We start from the raw sequence: 21,955 nt of genomic DNA, 5'->3' as shown, positions 1-21,955 counted from the left end.
TACATCTAATCTCAGTATTAAAGAACAGTATAATGCCTGTTCTTGTATTTACTCCAAAAACTTCTTAATTACACAATTAGCAAGACATTGAACTGTTTTTCCGCCCATTCTATATTCCTTTAGGCTCACATATACAACAGTCAATGGACATCATTGCTACATTTAATTTTATGCTGGTTAGTGTTTAAAAGGGAAGCTACTATCCATTTTTCTTACCTGTAAAAACTTTTTAACATCAGCAATGATGTCTCTAAAGATGAGCTGGTCTTTCTGAACATCAAACCAACCCAACTTCGTGATCTTAGCAATTACTTGCACAAGAGCTTGGATCACAAAAAGTGCCAGCTTGGGTCGAGATGCTACATAGTTCAGTATGTAGTTTCCTGTACCAAAATGTCAAGCAGTAAATCAAAATTATTTCATGCTAAATACACTCATCAATTTCTGTTCTACACTGCCACTGTAAAACACATGTCCACTGTTAAACACTGTTACGCAAACTGACCTGGTATAAGTCAGCATTAGAGATGGGCACAAACCAGGGGAAAAAAACCCACGTGGTTTGTCGCGTTTCACAAACCGCGAACTTTCACAAACCTCCTTGGTTCGCAAACCAGTTCGTTTGGCTCATGGAAACGTCACTTCCGGGTCAGCAGGTCACTTTTGGGTCAGCAGAAGGTCTGCAGAAAGCCCATCCCCTGTTGCCTAGGAAACTGATTAATTGGCGTCAGGCTGTCTGCACTGACGAATCGAAAAACGAACCAAACAAACCAGCCTAAAGTTTGTGGCGGTTCGTCAGAAATCAGTTCTGATGAACCACCGGTTCACTAACCACGAATCGAATCGGTTCGTGCTGAAGTTTGGTTCGTATTTCGCATCGTGCCCATCTCTAGTCAACATCATATGTTCAAAGGTACAAGAACTTGAATCGCAGATACCAGTTACATACTTGACATGCTACATCCACAACCTCATTTGTTACCTTCTTGTAAAGCAAATCAGAATGATGATACCTACTGCTATGGTCATTTGCAGGTAATTTAAGCCTAAACCAAGGGAGGGTAACTTGTTAACCTCTCCGACAGCTAATCTGGGCTCTTAGCCCATGGCTCAGAGCCTGTGGACATTAATGAATCTGCCTTACAGATCTAGGATCAGTCCAGGATGTAGTCTATTGCAATCAACTGTAGTTTTTATTACCTTTATTGAATTTTCATTTAAGTTTATCATGCTTCTTTTTTTCTGTTTATGTATTAATTTAAATTGTATTTTTGTAAGCCACTTTGGAGAAAAGCAGTGTAAAAGTACCTAAACAGCTAAATTTGATAAAATATATCTGTTTGTCCCAGATTGCAGTTATAAACATAATTTTTCTGGATTAAATTGCACTGAACACAGTGGGACATAATTCCAAATAAATGCATACAGAAGAAAGTGCAGAAAAGAGCATATTACTCCTCTTTGTTAATCTGCTCTACCAAATAAGGACCTTGGTATCTAAATAAATATGAGTCTCGTGATGCTTTACATACTAAAAAAAATCCAGCATAAGGTTTTGTAGGATTGAGCCCAGTTCTTCAAATGAAATAAGACCTTTTATGTAGACGGTATAAAAAAACTCTTAGTGAAACCTGAGAATCCCCACCTATTACATGGGCTAACTAGCTTAACAAAACTGTTATTTAATTTAATTTTCCATCATTACATTTCACCCTGTACTTCCTGCATTCCAAGGCTCCTTAACCCTGCTATTCTATTTTTATACCTCCTAGATCCAGTCACTACATCTAAAGAAGTTGGCACAAAAGTTCATGCTGGAATAAAATGTTGTTAGTCTTTAAGTATAGCTAGTATGGCTACCCACCCCCAGAACCATTGTGCCTCGACTCTTTCACAATTTTCTTAAATTCTCTCCTTTCAGCAAAGCAATATGCCTTTATATGTTATCTCCTCTGCACCATAAAAAACAACAAAGGGCACACATTCCTGGTCACAGCTTGATCTAACTGTACAAGCCATCAGAAACCTCAAAAGTTTGCTGTGATAAAGTTACAGATTATAAATGTATAACTCAAGGATGTTTCATCTGAAATCATTCTCTGACGAGCTATTTTGATAACAGAAAATTTAAAAAATCTAAGAAGATCTGAAATTTTAGATGATCAATTATTCGCAATTTCCATATTGGAAGGAATAAGGCATACTTACTGATGTCTATTCTTTGCTGAACAGGTAAAGGGGTTGTTTTGCATACAAGTTTAGAGAGGCATGTTGCTGCTAAAAGTTGAGCATAAGATGTCTAGTAAAAAAACATACACAATTATTAGTATTTATTTGGTAAATTCATATCCTTCCTTTCTATGATTACTAGCTACTTCCATACAGGTTATTTGCCCCAGGGCCAACAGTTTTGGGGAAAAAAATTTCCCCCTTCCCTGCTTCCTTACAACATCATGGTGCATTCGTGCAGCTCCTGGGGTTTCCTCAGATTTTCTCAAATCTCTCTCAGATCTGGGCCCTTTTCACACTGCTTACCGGGACTCGCAACGATGCGGAACATCGCTCTACAAACGCAGAAAATCATGTTTTCTCGCACGTGAAAAAACACGATTTTCCGCTTTTCTAGTGCGACGTTCCGCATTGTTGCGAGTCCCTGTAAGCAGTGTGAAAAGGGCCCTGGTTTGCGCCACAGTTTTGGGAGAGATCTCAGTAAAGCTATGAGGGTGGGAAAATTCAGATTTTTCCCACCCATGTGGCAGCCGTTTTCCCTAAGCCTGTCCCTGCAGCAGCCATTTCCTCCCCCTGCCTTGTGGGGGGAGTTTTTAATCAGCATTAGAATATTGTTACATCAATATAATGTTATTGCAATATGCATACTAGGTTTCATTTTTTTTAAAAGTCCACTGCAAAGCTCTAAGGGGAAAGGCATATCTCTGGCATAATGTTATACTGATATAGCAGTATTTTAGTGTTGATTTTTTTTAAAAAGAAATAAAAAGCCCAAGCAGCTCAGGGTAGTGTTGCTGCTGCTGGGGGACTGAGGCAGAGAAAGTGCAGAGATACATGGAAGCGCCACTGCGGCTGCACTTTGTCAGCAGCTACACCAGCAACAGGAAAATCATGCAAGCTCATACCCATGTGAAAATCACCTAGTATTCAAGGCAGCTTACATAACTAAATTACCAAAACAAACAAGCAAATAAATTTAACATGGATGTTTTAAATGTATCACTTAAAAGAACAATCTAAAACAGCAGCCAGTAGCAGCACACAGCAACAACAGACAGCTAGTATGGCAAAGTGGTTAGAATGTCTGACTAGGATCTGGGAGACCAGGTTCAAACCCCTACTCTGCCATGGAAGCTGGCTGGGTGACCTTGGGCCAGTCACACACTCTCATCCTAATCTACCTCACAGGGTTGTTGTGAGGATAAAATGGAAGAGAGGAGACTGATAGAAGCCATTTTTGATCCATACTGGGGAGAAAAGTGGGATATAAGTATCTAAACAAATAAATAAATAATAAACAACAAATAGCAATACAAAAAGTCAGAGCCAATAAAACAACAATTAAATATATTAACCCAGCTCCATTGTCTGCTGTGCTTGGAGTTTTTAAACAAACGACAGCATTCAAAAACATTATCTTCTATCTGAAGTCTATGTCACCACCACCCCACCCAGCTCTTTGCATTACAAATGCAGTTAAAGTGTTACACCTGGCCGAGGCCTCAAATTCAAAGGAAGCAATAATGATGAAATGAACATTTCTATAAATCAGTCTAGTTCGTTAGAGATCATCCAATTATACAATCTTGCAAAAGGAACAGCTCCTCTTAACGTCCTGTTATCTGCACTAAGTTAGATTCATGTATTTTGGCAGAAGATACAGCCAAATCTTGAGACTTATAGTGCAAGTACATCAAATGCTTAGGCTGAAGAGTGACAACAGCTATCCCAACCAGCACTGTATGATGTCATAGAGGCTTGCAGTGATGCAACACAATGCTCGCGTCACAGTATTTGGGACTGCAGTTGAAAAATTTAAGATTAAAATACTTAAGGAATTTGTTCTTGTGTTGATGTGTGTGTGTGTGTGTGTGTATGTATGTAAAGTGCCATCAAGTTGCAGCTGACCAACAGCAACCTCTCATGGGATTTTCAAGACAAGAGAATTAACAGGCGGTTTTGTTTTTGCCTGCCTCCGTTTAGCGACTCGGGAGGACTTCCTCAGCAGTCTCCCATCCAAGTACTAACCAGGGCCAACCCTGCTTAGCTTCCAAGATTTGATGAGATGAGACCAGCCTGGAACATCCAAGTTAGTGCCTTGCACTAACAGAGTAACAAATTGCATTATTTTGAGTTCTGTGTTGCTATTGGCATAAAACAAAAAACCACAGAGCCAGCTGCAGATGTCTCTGAGCACTGAAGTGTCCTCAGGCTCTCTTCCATCTTAACTATGGCTCCCTTCGTATACACTTCCCCTCTCCCCACCAGTTGCAGCATCACAAGGGACATTTTATTATTTGTTTTTTTATTAATTTCATTTATAGCCCACCGTTTCCACCAAAACTCAAGGCAGCTTACAAAATATGAAAAGCAAATCAAACAGAAAGCAAAGACCTCCAAATAAACAATGCAGCCGGACTACAATTACAGAACTGAGAAATAATGCAAACAAAAAAAAAACTGTCTAAGGCAACCAGAACTGCCTGAGACATGACATAACATAATGAAGAAAGGAGGTTACAAAGGACACTGTAGTAAAAAGGGAGATGAATGTGCACAATATACATTGCAACAGACCACATTATTATCCCTTAACAAAGCGGCCTCTTGAGTTGTTCCTTTATACTATGGTTCTATTATGTACTTATTTATTTAGCAAATTTTAATGCCACCTCTCCAAGGAATTTGCCCAAGGCAGCTTACAAAGTAAAACATAATAAAAACAAAATATTAAAAGTTGTTATTTAAATTTCAGCATTTCAGGCCCAGGCACAACATAAAAAAATAGACCACTGAGCAGGTTAACATAACAGTTTTAAACCAAAAGCACACTAAAGTTAGGGGGCATTAAAACATCCCTTTATTAAAAGCCCAGGTGACCAGGAACATTTTGATCTCGTGCTTCAAAGAGAGCAGCATAGGCACCAAGTAAGACCCAAGAGGAAAGGAATTCCACAAGTAAGGTGCTACTACTGAAAAAGCCCTGTCTCTGGTTGCCACCCACCTCACCTCTGAAGGTGGAAGCACCAAGAACAGGGCTGCAGGGGTAGATCATAATTAGCAGTCTGCACAATATGGGAGAATGAGGTTCTTCAAGTCCCCTGGCCCAAAGCCATATAGGGCTTTAAAGATAAGCACTCTGCATTTTGCCAAGAAAGAAATGGGCAGCCATCTTTCCACACCAGGGTGATACGATCCCACCCCATAGCAGCCTGTCTGCTACTGCTATGGTTCTAATCCCTTCCATTTCCCAACCCTACATTAAGCCTCAAAGAGCAAGAGACAAACTGCTCACTTCCTTTCTACTTGTCAATAAGCAATGGTGGCACGTGCCTGCACACTCCTTTATGCTTCTGGGGTACACTGTCAGTAAATGTGAAGCACACGTGCTAATCCCCGGTCATCTGGATAAGGGGTCCCCTTTAGAGGGAAGGAAGAGTCATTCTTGTCTAGGGGTTCCCCCAGGCATACAGAAGGCACTTTCTTCATTAGCAATCCCCTTGCCCTACTCTGATTTCTGGCACAGGCCATCACAATAGCTGCGTGGTTCCACATATTAGTACCATATCACTGGATGTTAAAATAAACTATTTTCAAATGCACAGGTATTATTGTATGAACATCACCAAATGTATATAACCTACATATGGTTCTATAACCTACATATGGTTCTATACCATACATATGGTTCTGTACATATGGTGCTGTTTGTACAATAATACCTGTGTATTTGAAAAAATATTTGACATACAGTGGTACGGTACTAAAATGTGGAACCATACTGCTATTGTTTTGACCACATTATTGTATTATATATTACTTGATTAAAATTTTTATAATGGTTCTTTATTAACTTGTACATGTTTTGAACATTCAGTTAATTTTGTTTTTTGCTTCAACCTTTTCAATTACCCTTCTTTTGAGGGTTCTGTTTTTTTCCCCCTTCTCCTTTTTTCTAGCACAGACCACCAACTTTACCATTACAGGGAATCCTGTATGATCACAAATGACATTACAGTCGAAGAGGCAAATAAATACTAGATTTGCAACTGCATCTAGTTTATACCTGGAGAAAGAGAAGAAAGATTGTGGAATGTTACCAATCCTCAGTTTGAACCAACCAGAGATCAAAACACACGTGGCATGTTTTAGGCCTTTAACTGATTTGTACAAACAGGAAAAACTGGTGAAAGATAACTTAACAATTATATTTTGGCTGCTCAGATGACAGGGACACATCTTCCTTTGCAATGTACCTCAGCAACTAATTTTAATTCTCTTCACCATTAGCTCCGAATTGTGGCTAGTTCTGGTCTTTACAGCTCTATGGCAGAGGCAGACTGACCATTTTCTTACAGGGAAATTTCCCAATGGGCCACTACCCTAGAGGGCCGCTTGTGTCCAGGAGCAAGCACAGCCAAGCTCCTGCAACTTTGCCTGAGCCTCAGGGGACACTTTGTTCAGGAGCCCGCATCAATAATGGCAGCTTGCAAATTGCCTCCTCCTGCACTGCTTCCACTTTGGGGGGGGGCGGGTTATGCACTAGGTGAGCTAATGTCCACTGTAGGCCCCACTGAGCTAAGTGGCCCAGCAGTGCTAGCTTGTAGCATGGCAGGGGCAGTTCAGCTTGGCTTACACCAGGGCCATTTTCATTTCCCAGTCTGCTTCTTTCTCTGTCCTTTATGACGACATAACTGCCAAAGGCCAGCAATCAGAGCTTTCACACCTCTTGCAGACTCCCTGCTACAGAGGCGCAGCCCTCACCACTTACACATTCAAATAAACTTAATGTAAAGGGAGGAGAGGATCAGAAGCCCTAATTTGTACCATGGAGGCAACATGTTAATCTGAGCTCCATGGCACAGAAGCCTCTAACAGTGACTAGACCAACCCAGGCCTTTTCCAAATACTATTGCCTTCATTTTGGACCGTCAGTTAGCAAAGCAGAAGGGAATCTGCCTGAACATCTGAGTATCTCTGGATTCTGCCACCATCTCTATCTAGTTGAGATGATAAATGAAGCATGCAGAGGAAGGGGTTGTCTTACTGTCAGCTCCAGAAGACAGAGCTTCATGGAGCTCTTCCCTGTTATAGGCAGCAAGAGAGATGTTTTATTTGAATGCAGAGATTTAAATTTGCTACAGCACAGCATTGGACTGAATTGGATTCAGTCCAGAATGCTTCTACTATTTTACCTTGTATGTCATTCCTCTATACCAAACCGTATCTTGTCAACAGGAAGCAAAGTGAAGAGCTTTAAGTATACATCAATACACTGGACACATTCTTCTCAAGTATTAATGCCTGTATTCATATTTACCTTGAAATGTTTATATCTCACATGTGTCATTTAAAATCTAGACCAAAAGGAACAAAAGATGCTTCAGAAAGATGCTTTGGTAAAGGGATAGGGACCGGACCATGCTACTGTGTACAGGACCTACTGTCAGCTGCTGCAAGTATGATCCTACTATGTCATTTCTGCATTGTTTAACTTGTCACATGCTTATGCTTGGTTTCAGATTTCTGTAATCCTAATCCTATTGTATTGTTTATTGGCTGTCCCATCCTGTTGATTGTGCTGACTTACACTGTGTTATCCACCTTGAGCCTCTGTGTACATACATAAATAAATAGAGTTGAAAAAAAAGCAGTTCCTCCACTGTTTGTGTACCACCTGACCTTAGGGGCACCTCTTAAAGAACTGCTCTGTCCCACATGACTTTTAAATCTAACACTAGTGCTTATAAAAGACAAAGAATGTTCTGACATATATAGACAGACCTGAGCTCTGATATGTGGACTTTTGCTCGCAAGAATAAATGAATGCATATTCCATTACGAAGTTTTCAAGCACTTACTGTTCCTTGTTCCAGTAACAGCTGACACTGGCTGAGACATTCAGGGCTGTTAATAAGCTCTAGGAGCACCTTTTCCGCTTGTATTCGCTGCGCTAAGTCAGTCCCTTCATAAAGCTGTTTACAAAGAACTTCTAGCTCTGCCAAACTCTGCTAGGGGGACAAAAATATCAGATGTTACAATCAATTTAAGCTCCCCTTAAATATTCCGAGATCACTTGAAATTTTCAACAGAGACGAGTAATAACCTGGTAATTCAAAGCATACTTGATGATAACATAAATTTAAAAAGTCATACTATTGGTCCTTCTAGCTCAGTACTGTCTTTGATTAGTTCTTGTTCACCATGGATTCAGGAGGAGCAAGTATTTCCCAATAAACCCAAATGTCTTTACCTGCAGGTAGTAGAGATTGAGCTTAAGACCTTCTGGATACAAGGCTAGTGCTCTGTACCTTATTAGTTATAGGGTGTAAAACTCCTGTGTATCTACTTCATTTACAGTGAATGGGCTTAGACTGGAGTAACTCTGCTTAGGATTTCACTGTCAGTCTGACAATCCAGCCCTCGAAAAATATGAGTGAATACTTCTTACCAACACCAAAATACAGACAGAGCATGAACTCTTTCCAGGCTATTGCAGGGTGATGGTCATTTTCAACCAAATCCTTCCACTCACTCCTCATAAGTAATTCACAAATCACACTGGAATATCCCTCTGGCACTGAAGTGACAGGTATGCAAGGAATCGAGGCTCCAAAATGCAAGAGCCTGCTCCAGTGATTAAATTTCCTTGACAACTGAAATCAGCAGTATTGTTTGTTTGTTTTCAGCACAACAAACAGGAAAGGAGGGCAGCATTAACAACGAGAATCAATATTTTCAATGTTGTATTTGATCTCTGTCATTTATTTCACATTTGCCAAGAGAAGATAGAAAATCGGTTTTCACCTTGCCTCTTATTCGAGAGCAGACTACAGGACAATCCTTGCTAGTCAGACAGGGACAAAACATAGGTTACTGTTTGGCCAAACACCTGTACCAGGCTTGATTTGTTTTTCTTTCCCCAACTTAGCTTCACAGGATAACAAGGAGAAGAATGATGCTCATACTCTGAGAAAAACATATGACCACACAACAAAATGCAATCAGTTTTGATCTCCTTTGAATATTACTGGACCCACCGAGATAGTGAGGAAATCTGGCTAGTTGCTATTCAAATAAAAGCTGAATCTGCACGGGTCAATTTTGCCAGTTCAGTTTCCATACTGCAGCGATTTTTTCATGACTGTCTGCACCAGCTTTGCCACCATGAGTAGTCACTCCAGCCACTATGTGGCATTTCCCCAGCCTTCCTGGGATTCGAGCTTATACCCTGACTTTTTTTAAAAAAAAGCGCTTTGCAGCAGGCTGTTTCCCCATGCATACCCTTTACTCCATTTTTGGTGTTCCACCCTCTTCTCCCCTCTCTTACCTCCCACCAGCATTGTGATTAGCTACTCTCCTCTAGCCAGCCACTTCCCCTCCCCTCCTTTCCATTCTTCCCTACTCCCCTCTTTCCTTTTCAATTTTTTTTTTAAGTCCCGCTCAGGATTGATGAATTGCGCCCTATCAAAATGCTTGGTACAGAAATTGTAAAAGAAATATTACAGAAGAAAAGTGGCAAGACATCTGGCAATCATACATATTCACTACTAACACTGCAAGTATCAGAATGCAATAAATGAAAATCACTTTGGAAAGACAAGAGGCCTCCTACCATCTCAAACTGGCTAATTCATGTATGGGATCACTTCATCATGGCAAAACTCACAGATCAAATAAAACAATCAGAAATACCAAATTTTAAATCAGACTTTGCGGAACAATGGTTTCCTGTTTTAGAATACCTGTTAAAAGAAGACCCAATTATCAAGAACATTTCCCCCAAAGATTACTTCACGCTTCTTACCTGTTTTTGATGGTATACTGTAAGACTAAAAAAAGAACTGTTACTTTCTACGGCTGTTTGAGATATACTTTAGTTTGATGCAATAATTGATGCCAAACCTTTGTATATAGTTTACAACAATGGTTTTGTTACTTGAACTTTGTGCTTCCTCTATCAAGCTTTGCATTAAATAAACTATTTTTTTTTAAAAAGGAACTGATGAATCGCTGGTTTGAAAGCACAGGGGGAATGGACCTTTGGACACTTACCATGAAGGGTCCTTCTCCTCTGAGGAACGGAGGACATCTTGGGTGATTCCCAGCATCCAATCAGGGAGGCAGGAACTTAATTGTTTCTTCCTCTTCCTGTTAGTGCGTGGGTCGCCCTTTCCCTCAGTTTGGACAACTCCACGAAGCAGTGCTCTAACTTTGGAACTTTAAACTGATATCTGAGCAACTAAGAGGAAGAAGAAAACGGAAGAAACATATAGCAACTAGAAACCCAGAAGAAAATGCATCAGACAAAGGCCCCTGGGAGGACAAGATGTCCTCCGTTCCTCAGAGGAGAAGGACCCTTCACGGTAAGTGTCCAAAGGTCTGTTCTCCCTCTGAGGCGGAGGACATCTTGGGTGCTCTCATAGCAGTTACGTACTGGGGACAGGTCTTCATCTTGGATTATATTCTGCAACACTCTTCTCCCGAAGGCTGCATCCGCTGAGTCATATAAGTTCAGTCTGTAATGCTTTATGAATGTGGAAACTGAAGACCATGTGGCCACCTTACACACTTCTTCCACCGATGCCTGATTACCAAAGGCCGCGTTGGTCGCAGCACTTCTCAAGGAGTGTGCTGTAATCCCCTCAGGAATCTCCTTATGTGCCGCTCCGTACGCTTCTGCGATGCAGGATATAATACATCAACCTATGGCCACAGACGACATTTTCCTTCCCCTGCTGGGAGGTCCCACATTTAAGAAGATGGAATCTGTTCTCCTAATGCTCTCCGTCCTGATGAGATATGTTTTGAGGGCCCTTCTCATGTCCAGACAGTGCCATTCCCTCTTCCTAGGATGACTAGGCTTCGGGCAAAAAGACGGAAGGTTGATCTCCTGCATTCTGTAAAACCTAGAGTATGCTTTTGGGAGAAAGGCAGGGTCCGTTCGCAGGACCACCTTGTCCTTGTGGAATATACATAGATGCAGCTTTATTGACAGGGCACTGAGTTCCAACATCCTTCTAGCTGATGTGATGGCTACTAGGAATATCGTCTTCCGCCTCAACCATTTTAGAGGAATGCTCTTTATGGGCTCAAAGGGGGCTTTAGTTAATGACCTAAGCACCGCATTGAGTCTCCATGTCGGGAAGTGATGTACCGTCGGTGGGCTCAGCAAGGTCACACCTCTTAGGAAGCGTCTTACGTGTGGACGTCTAGAAATTTTTATTCCCTCTATGGGGACTAGAACAGAGTCCAAAGGTGCTGTCTGTCTCCTTAATGTAGCTGGTTTTAGGCCAGAATCCAGCCCGCCCTGCAGAAACGTGAGTACCATGCTCAAAGGAGGATGCAGAGGATCTACCTTCTTTCTTTTGGCCCATCTGACAAATGCTTTACAAGCATTGTAGATCCTGATGGTTGAGCCCTTCCGAGAGGCTAGCATTGCGTCTTCCACTCTTGGCATGTATCCTAACTTGGTCAGGAACTTCCTCTCAACCTCTAAGCGGTCAGATGTAATGTTCCGGATACGGGTACCAAATTGGGCCTTGATAAAGCAGATTCGGGAGCAGATCAAGAGTCAGAGGTGGATCTGTTGTCAGCCTATGCAGGGTCAAGAACCATGGTCGTCTCAGCCAACAGGGAGCTATCACTATGACATGGGCTCTCTGTTCTATTATCTTCCTCAGGGGTTTGGGAAGAACCAGGAATGGCAGGAAGGCATACAGAAGGCCCGGGGGCCATTGAGATGTGAGTGTGTCTGTACCCTCTGCCTAAGGGTGTTGGTATCTGGACAGAAATTGAAGTTGATGGTTCCGAGGAGACATGAAGAGGTCCATGACTGGTTGTCTGAAGTGTTTCGTTATCATCTGAAAGACTTCCTTTTTGAGGGCCCACTCTCCCGGCTGGATCATCTGTCTGCTCAGCCAGTCCGCCTGAATGTTGTCCTGACTTCTTATGTGTTCTGCCCTGATCGATGACAGGTGGGATTCGGCCCACATCAGAATTTTGGTTGCTTCCTTGACGAGGGCAGATGAGCTTGTTCCCCCTTGTTTGTTGATGTATGATTTTGCCGAAGTGTTGTCTGTGCAGATTAACACGTCTCGCCCTAGGATCTTGTTTGAGAATTCGGATAGAGCTAACTTGATGGCCCTTAGCTCGAGGAGGTTGATTGGAAGGCGGGATCAGGATGTCATCCAAATATGGGTGGATGTGTATTCCCATTTCCCTGAGACGGACTATTGGATTGATAAGGACTTTGGTGGAGACCCTGGGCGCTGTAGCTAGACCGAACGGCAGGGCTCTGAACTGATAACGAGCACAGTTCACATGAAAACATAGGAAGCGGTAACGTGCTGCATTGATGGGAACATGCAGATAAGCTTCTGTGAGGTCTACTGATGTCAGGAAATCCTCTGGTTGGAGGGCTTCTGCCACTGAGCAAAGGGTTTCCATGCGGAAGCTCCGGACCTTCAAGAATTTGTTTACGAACTTCAGGTCTAAAATTGCCCTCCAGTCCCCATTCCTCTTCAGGACTGTAAAGAAAAGGGAATACACGCCCTGTCCCCGCTGATCAGGGGGCACTGGCTCTATTGCATGAATGTCCATCAGATGGTCGACAGCCAATAAAGTAATGTGTCGTTGGAGGGGATTCCTGTGTAGGGGGGAGGTGATGAAGCGGTCTGGGGGAAGAGATCCAAATTCTATCGAGCACCCTCTGGAGACCATTTCTAGAGTCCATTCGTCTGCTTATGATTCTGCCCATACGTGGCTGAACTGGAGCAGTCTCCCCCCTACCAGTCCCCGAATCGAGTCAGGATTTGGGAGCTTTGTTGTCAAAGTCGGATCAGTCTCCCCTTGCTTGGAAGGATCTGTTGGCCTTGCCACTGAAGGGCGCCTTTTGAAGTTCTGTCTAGGGGGGGTTCCAGGATGAGCATTTCGAATCCTGTCGGGGCCTGGCCAACGAGTGATAGGTCCGAAATGGCTGCATGCCGAAGGAACATCTGTCCGTTCTCCTCAGGGTTCTGGGTAGCACTTTTTTCTTATCTTTAGTTTCAACCAAGATCTTGTCCATATGATCCTTGAAGAGTCTGTCACCTTGAAGCGGATGTCCTGCCAGTATGAACTTGGATTTGATATCAGCTTGCCAAGCTCGGAGCCAGAGGAGCCTTCTGGCTACCGCTGCTGATGCTAAAGAACAGAAAGAAAAAGAAATGGCATCCAAGGTCGCATCCGCTGTGAAGGCACTAGTTTTGATGATTCTGTTTGCTCCTTCAGTTAGGCACCTGCTACCTTCTGGAATCAGTTGCAATAACTTGCGTGCCCAAACCATGGAGGCCCTCGCCACTATGGAGGCTGTTGCTGAAGCCTTGATGGCCATGGCTGCCACCTCATGGGCTCTCCTGAGGGAGACTTCCGCCTTTCTGTCTAGGCTGTCTTTGACAGACCCCCTGTCCATCTTCAGAGAGAAGCCAGAGGTTTGTAAGGCTGCTACTGGTGCATCAATCCTCGGGACCTGTAAGGACTTGTTAGCATAAGATGGTAAAGCATATAATTTCTTGGCCGCCTGAGAACACTGTTTGTTTGCAGCTGATAAGTCCCACTCTGCCTTCACCTGACGTTCGAAATACTCGGGGAAAGGGAATACCTTCTCTTGACGTGCTGGCTCTGGGAAAAAACTCCCTGCTCCCTTTAGGGCGTTTGGAGGCCTTTCCCCTCTTGGGGTCCTCCTCCTCCTCCTCCTCTCCCTTGCCACCATTTTGGAGATCTAAGGCTGCCAAGGATTTAGAGAGGAGATACTGATAGTCCTCCATCTTGAAAAGTCTATCTGGCTGCTCTGGTATGGAGACCTCCTCCTCATCCTCCTCAGATAAGAACTCACTCTCCTCCCTTTCCTCACTGTCTGAGGATGTTCTCCCTGCACACTACATCTCAGACCTTGACTGTCTAGGCTGTGTGGCTTTTTTGGCTGCTTTGGTGGGCCAGGAAGCCAATTTACTGGGCCTAGCCCCCGGCCTGTGGAGGGGTGGAGAGGGTGGGGGTGAGGAGGCCTCACTGGCAGGTCTAGAGAGGGGTTGGCAAAGCTTAGCTAGTTTGTTCCTCATCGCCTATTTAATCATGGCCATCAACTCAACTGAAGGGCCCGCACCAGCAGCATCAGGTACTTTACCCATATCCTGGGGATTAGTCTCTGCATTCTGGCGATGTTTTTTCTATACAGGAGTGGGTCAGGAGGGACTCTCCCGCCGGGAGGTTGGTCCGCCCGCCATCTTGGTTCGCATGGGTCTTGGCATGCTTGCTGCTGCCTTTTTGCGTCTTTTCTTTTCCTCTCAGCGCTGTGCCGCGCTCAGCCTCCAGGCAGAGCCACGCCGTCAAATCGCCATCCGGAGCCTGCAATCTCACTTTCTTGACGGGCACAGATGGCTGGGAAGCTGTATCACCGCTGGGAGCCTTATCCAGCCACGAAGGCAGGGCGGCACTGGTGTTCTGGGAGCTTGCCGGAATCTGGGCTGACACAGATTCTGCTCCCTCCTCTTTGCCCATGAAGCTTGTGTTGGAGTCCATCTCGGAGACTCAACAGAAAGGGCTCCTACTTAGCTTTCCTTTCCAAGAGAGGCAACAGCAGAAAGGGAAAGGGAAGGGAAGGTGAGAAGGACAGAAGTAAGACCTAGCAAGGGCAGAGAGGAGGGGGAAATTGTAAAGAAAAAGGCCAAAAGTAAGATATCAAGAGAGAAAAACTTAGAAGCAGTAGAGCTCTGCTAATGCTTCTGCACTCCCTGGAGGCAGGAAAGAACTGAGGGAAAGGGCGATCCACACACCAACAGGAAGAGGAAGAACCAATTAAGTTCCTGCCTCCCTGATTGGATGGTGGGAATCACCCAAGATGTCCTCCACCTCAGATGGAGAAGTTCCCTTTTTATTCTTTTTGCTTTGCCATGGAAGGGAATATTGTATAGGGGGCTAAATATCTAGGTATCAAAAATAAAGATTTTAATATCAAGTTTTAGAGAGGTACAAACGGCTACATACAAACCAATTCCATGTCTTTCAGCTTGACTTCAGGGAAAATGAGAAGTTATATCCATGGTCCAGAAGGGGCTACAGCTGCCTCTAGTCAAGGTCTACAATGAACATTGTTCCTTTCCTGAACACTACAAATGCCCCCAAGAAATGTTCACACAGCTACACAGCTTCATTTGCACTATTCTGGAAGTAGCAGTCAAGTGTGAGCATACTGACACATATTTATACTAAAAGCAGTTAAAATCACATTTTTCCTTAATGTCTGAAGATCAACTGCACATTCCCAAATGCACACGAAGAATAGCAATGAGCCAATGTTCCTGGGCACGTATTTGCTATATTACATGAACAATGCAATGGATCTGTGGCAAGAATGCAGAAACTCAATATGAAGTCCCCTAAGAAAAACAAATTTAATATAAAAATTTATGAAACGTTTAATTCTGATTAACATTTCTACAAAGAGGAAAGAACTTGGAACAAATTGAATCCTTGTGGAATCTTTCTGTATGTGAACATGATTTGTAGAATTTACAGTGTATAAAGTTATAGAATTTATGATTTGTGTATTGTTTAATGGTTATTGTCTATTTGGATGTTGTGCACATTTATGGAAAGTAAAAAAGAAATTTATGGAACATTTTTCTATCCATATATGCAAAGCACTGTGTAATGAAATGTCTATTTTTCTCATCCTATTCCAAATATCACTCTCACACATACACACACAATTTGGTACCTATCTGAGATAACCATTGTCTGCACAGGCAGCAGAATGGAATGCTATAATGGAGGGGTCCTCAACCTTTCTGAGCCTGCGGTTTGGTGTAGTGGTTAAAAGTGCAGGACCGGGTTTGATTCCCCACTCTTCCACTTGAAGCCAACTGGGTGACCTTGGGTCAGTCACAGCTTCTTGGAGCTCTCAGCCCCACCCACCTCACAGGGTGTTTTGTTGTGGGGATAATAATGACAAACTTTGTAAACCACTCTGAGTGGGTGTTAAGCCATCCTGAAGGGCGGTATATAAATCAAATGTTGTTATTATTATTATAATATTTAGAATTTTGGAAGACTATGGTAACCGCCAATCCTAAAAATGCTTTCCACAGGAGGCAGAACCAAACAGAATATCTCATACCTCCTGGGAAGAAGGAATAACTGAAGGGGGAATAGAATCTGAACGCCTGAAGGAAGAATGACTAAGGAAAGCTCAGGTGTTTATGAACCCACCTAATCCTCCAGTAGAAAACCCTTTCATTTGAATGAGGTCAGCCAGTAATAAGCTCTGCCTTGCAGTGGCCCCACTCACTTTCTGAAAAGTTCAGTGGGCACCAAGGGAAGTACTGGCAGGTGCCACAGTGCCCACCAGCACCATGTTGGGGAACCCAGGTATACTGGATTGTAAACTCCAGGCTGCAGGCGGAGGACACTTCTGAATGCTCCCTTATGTTTTAAAAGGACTCTAGAGGTTTAAAAAAATCTGACAACATCAGGAAGAAATGTCCTCCTCTAGCCAACTCCCCGAGGGGCTAATTTTCTACTCACAGGGAACTTTTCATGTAAGACAGTATTAAAAAATGTGATGCCTCTGAAGCAGTTCAAACCACCCTCACATTTCATTCTGATACATGTAAACCAGACCACCCAGCAGGTCCAAGTCCCTTCCCTGCCACAAAGCTGGGAGGCCTTGTTCACTACCTTTCCTATTAAGAGTGTTATAAATGGGTAATATATTATTACCTTCCCAGAGCCCTAGGGGCAGGGCAGGAGGGGAAATCTTTAAAAATAAAATATATAGTGATTATCATTACAATTATTATGCACCAGTGCATGACCGCAATTATGGATAACAAGAGGACAAGAAAGACACTCAGAAAGACCATAGAAAATTCTTGGATGACTTTTACAACATACACCAAAGAAGAAAGAAGACATAATAAAGTAAAAAAATTAAGATTAGCATCAAGGCGGTGCACTTACCCATAAGGTATATTAGAGCAGCTTCCAAAGAGGATGGACTTCTATAGCAAGATTCAATTCAATGAGATCAAATAGAAAATATATTCTAGCACAAAAGAAGGTTGGTCTTATACTACTATGATCTGACGGCTTCTCGAACAATTTAAACATTTTTTGAGATGAGGTCCAGTAGCACCTATAAGACTAACAAAATTTATGGTAGGGTATGAGTTTTTGTGAGTCACAGCTCACTTCTTCAGATACCAGTTCTATTTAAAATTCAGATGCAATTCTCTTTAAAAAGAATAGTGGCTATCACTTGGGGAGAGAAAGTTATAAAATTATAGATAATGCCCGGGGGGGGGGGGGGGGATCAATACAGAAAACTTTCTCTCTCTTATGCTAGGGGATCATCTAACGAAACTGACAGCAAATTTAGGACAGACTAGTAGAAATACTACTTCATGTATCCCATAACTGCAAAGCTAATAATAAAAATTCAGTGATGGCTATTAGCTTGGATTGCTTTAATTGGAGGTAGGACCAATTCATGGAGAAGGGAGCTATTAGCAGCTACTGGCTGTGACAGCCAAACAGAACGTACATCTTGAGGTCAAACACCTCCATTAACCGCAGGCTCTGTCTGCCTCTTGAGTTTCAGTGGCACCTGACTAGCTAGATGAACCTTTGGTCTGATCCACCAAAGCAGTTCTTATGTTTTTAGGGTGAAGGTGGGAGTAAATAACATTCTTCCAGTAGGGTATTGCTAACATGTATTGTATGTTATTTAAATGAAATACATTTATCAGATTTTCTTAAAGATTTTCCTTTTTAATTCACTGCTAATAACAAAAGCATTGCATACAGCCAAAGGAAAAAAGCATCAACATGCTAACTCACTAGCACAAAAGACATTTCACCCAATCTTTTCCTAACACGCTATCTAACCCACATGCATCCTTGCAAAATGACTTTGAGTACGATCCTTTCTTGTGTCCGTAAAATCACAGCTGACTTATGGCAACCCCCATAGGGTTTTCCAGATAAGGTGGTTTGCCATTGCCAGCCTCTGTGTAGCGACTTTGGACTTCCTCAGTAGTCTCCCACCCAATTATTAAGCAGGGCCAACCCTGCTTAGCTTCTGAGATCTGATGAGGTGGCCTTGGCCCATCCAGATAAGGGTAGTCCTTACTTACCCCATTGAAATAACACTGCTAATATCCCAGCTGCATCCTCTCGTTGCAGTGAACCGAACCAGGCTGGGGGGGACGGATTATTATTTATAAACATTTTTCAACCTTACAGCGCACAAAATTGAACCGATAGATTCAATTTTATAAACAGGACCAAAAATAAATGTAACAATAATTCAATAAACAAAATGAGCATGAAAGAATATTAAACTTTATGCATCCAGACCTTGATTGCTTAAAACACTTGGCAGAATAAAGACACTTTTATTGTTCTTCTAGAAGGGAGTTCTGTAAAACAAGAACCACTACCACCAAGAAGAGACTGTACATGACAGATGTCAATATAGTCTCCCTTGGCAGTAGAACCCACATTAGGACCTAAATCTCAATTCTCAACATGAAGCAGGTAGATAGATAAGCCATGCTTTGGCCCAAAAATAAAACAGAAGTTGGGGGCTCTCCCAAGATTAGTGTTATATAGTTCTTACAAATGAGCCACTGCTTTCTGTAACAGTTGAACCTTCCCGAGTTGTCTTCAATAGGATCCAGACACTGAGCACATTACAATTACTGGAGCCAGCTGCACAGTTACTAGACCCTGGTAATCCACAAATGGGTATCGCTGGTGCCCCAATCAAAACTAGAGGAACGTGCTCCTGTCCACATTCTGCAAGGCCAAATCCAGGAACTTTCCCAAGCTGTAAAGCTTGTCTCCTAGCACTGTGTGATCATATCCTAGGCACACTTATTCTGGCAGATTATTATGGGTTGGCTCCAACTAGCTTTTCACCTAGTAAAAAAATGGGGCAGAGTGCCTTTTCACCACCCAAAAAAGGCTAGGAGAGGGATCATGCGACCTCCAAGAACAAAAGCCTACTAAAAGGGCTGTAGTAAGGAGAACTGAGCAAGACCGAGAGAAAAGGCTGACTGAATCCAACCCACTGTTCCCACCACGTGAGCCATTTCCTATTCAAAAGGTACCTATTCAAAGGGATTACTAGAACTTCAAGGGAACAGCTGGTGATATCAGCAGAAGCATAAATTAGGACAAAGCCACCTAATCAGTCAACTACCGCTGCACAGCTTAATAACCCTTCCCTGGCAATCAAGCCACCAATGGCTCCCTCCCCGCTCCATCACCTTCCCAGCCATGTACAGAAAAACATGCCACATGTCAGTCCAAAAGAGCACTGAGTCTAGTCCATAAGTAATCACTGTGGTGCAGCCCAAAGCACCAGACTTTGGTTGCTTCACAGCTATTGACTGGATTACAGAGATGCGCTCTATGTTGTGCTACCCATGAAAACTCTTCAACTGTCCCAGAACATAGCTTCAAGGCTATTTAATTAACAGGACCAAGCACATCCTAAGAGTGCATAAAGAACGTTCTTAGTTGCCTATTACTGGGTACAAATCAAAGTGTCAGATTTGATCTATTAAACCCTAAACAGTCTGGGATCAGGGTACCTCAAGGACTGCCTTCTTCCATTCAAACCTGCCGAAGTGCAGAGACCTACCTCTTCAGAGGCCCATCTCTGGGTGTCCATTCCCCACAAGCAAAATAGACAGCTACTAGGTACAAGGCCTTCTTCATGGTGACACCTCACCTACGGAACTCACTTCTGAGTCTGTTCCACTGGCACCTACACTAATGGCTTTTAAATACAAGGCAAAGACATGGAAAGTTTTCCAGGCTTTTAATAATCTTTAATGTTTTATTCCCTTGATGGTTTAATTTGCTGGTTTATGTTTTTCTCTTTTTTTAAAAAACATTTGTTTTGTATTGTTTTCTCCTAATGCTTTTATGATATGCTTTGGCCATTTTAAACAAACAATATGACAATTAGAACCCAAGACACATCAATAAAGTGGGGAGGAGGTGTCCTTAATGCAGAAAAACTTTTAAAATATGCAATTCAGTCTTGCTGTAAAAACCCAGAGAAGCGCCTAGCACACATTGCTACATGGGATACCTTAGCAACTTGAGGAAACGTACATATACCACTACAATTTCAATGGCCCTTGTTTATCTCTACGAGCCCTCAGCGTATCCAAGTCTCAAGCACCCCAGAGTAAGTGGTTGGTCCTCCATAACTCCTTACACAGAAAAATGCTTTTGATGTACAAAAAAACTCCTCTCTTCATTATAGGACACATTCATTATAGGACACAGAGCAAAAAGAGATGCACCTCTCCAGCTATGTATGCAGTGGAAAAAAACTCCAGCCTGCATCAATGAAAGCAGCATGGCTGGGATTGGGGGGGGGGGGAGTAATCAGAAGAATATAGGATGTGGCTGAAATACAAAACTGTTGCAGATGACCATGCCAGGAGAGTCACCCGCGGCACAAAACAGCAGGCACTGAGCACTGGGACACCCTCACCCACTCTGCCCTTCTCCTCCATCACCTCCTCACCATAAATCTCATTATAATCCACCTGACATTCTCCAAATGTGTGGCACGCACACCAAAATAAACGCTCCCTGGTTTCATAAAGATCCTTTTTACTGTGCGTGTGCCCATCTCCCCCCCACAACAACAACAACAACAAATCTGCCTTATCCTTCCTCGCCCTCTCCTTGCGCCTTCTCCGATAGGCACCACCGCTCCCCATTGCCCACACTTGGCACCCACCCCCCCCCTTCCCCCCCCCCCAAGCGCCACCAGCCCTTGGCTGGCACACACCCTTGCAGCAGACCGACAACACGGGGGTCGCTCCTCCCCACGCACCCCACCCCCAGCCCCCAAGCACTGCCTCTCCTGAGGGGAGCATGCCCATGGCTGCCCCCCATTCCCCTAGCGCCCCGCTGCACACCCCTTGCCCGCCTCGCCACCCTCTTCCCGGGCACCGCAGCCCCCTCGAGCGCGACGAAGGGGCGGCCTACCCGCCCCCGGCATCGCCAACGGTCCCCAGGCGGGGCTCCCCTCTCAGGCATACCGACCTGGCCGCCCAGCGCCATCTTCCACGGCAGGCGGGAGGGCGACGCCGCCAGGAGCCGGGGAGAAGCGGCTGCGATGCCAGGCGAGAGAGGAGCCGGGGCGGAGCGAAGGCAGGCCCGGCGGCGGGAGGAAGCGGCCGCCCCGGAGAAGCGAATGGAAACCAGGGGGTCGGGAGAGGGCGGGAACGGCGGCGGAGGGAGGAGGAGGAGAAGGGGGCGCTGAGGGGACGCGGCGCGCGGCTGAGGGGACGGTGAGGGGACGCGGCGAACCGTTTCCCCTCAGCGCGCCTTTCTCCTTTCTTTTAATTCCCTTGCGCGTTTTATCTGTATTTTACTGTGTGTTAAAGTACAGCGCTTTTCAAAAGAAATAAAACGCCAAATAATCGGAGTGCGTTGCGATCCGGCCAGAGTGTAGCGCTTTTCCTGACTGACTAGGGGTATAAACTTGGGTGGACTTTGGCAGAGGGCTGAAGGGCTATCCCTCACTTGGCAGCGATGAGGCGGGAAATGGGGGCAAAAGGGCCGTGAAATGAAAGGGAGCCGAGATAGGGCAGTGGCCTGGGCCGTGGAAAGAGCAAACGCTTGCCAGAGAGGAGTTTGTTGCAGGTGAAAGTAT

At 43.9% G+C, this 21,955-nt stretch overlaps 1 protein-coding gene across 1 annotated transcript in view; it reads right to left on the bottom strand.

Moving 5' to 3' along the window:
- RANBP17 (RAN binding protein 17) overlaps nt 1-21,390 on the bottom strand; it is a 249,739-nt gene extending 228,349 nt beyond the window's left edge. Inside the window, exons 1-4 of the mRNA XM_054994554.1 lie at nt 21,343-21,390; nt 8,091-8,240; nt 2,209-2,299; nt 217-383 (exon numbers count right to left, since the gene is read on the bottom strand). Coding sequence (XP_054850529.1) covers nt 217-383; nt 2,209-2,299; nt 8,091-8,240; nt 21,343-21,360 — 426 coding nt within the window. The 5' untranslated portion in view covers nt 21,361-21,390. The remainder of the gene's footprint in view (nt 1-216; nt 384-2,208; nt 2,300-8,090; nt 8,241-21,342) is intronic.
- Nucleotides 21,391-21,955: the final 565 nt, after the last annotated feature.

This window comes from Eublepharis macularius, chromosome 1 (genome assembly GCF_028583425.1).
Source record: "Eublepharis macularius isolate TG4126 chromosome 1, MPM_Emac_v1.0, whole genome shotgun sequence".
Lineage (NCBI taxonomy): Eukaryota > Metazoa > Chordata > Lepidosauria > Squamata > Eublepharidae > Eublepharis > Eublepharis macularius.
The sequence above is the reverse complement of the archived record's forward strand: the minus strand, read 5'-3'. Positions and strand labels throughout refer to the sequence as shown.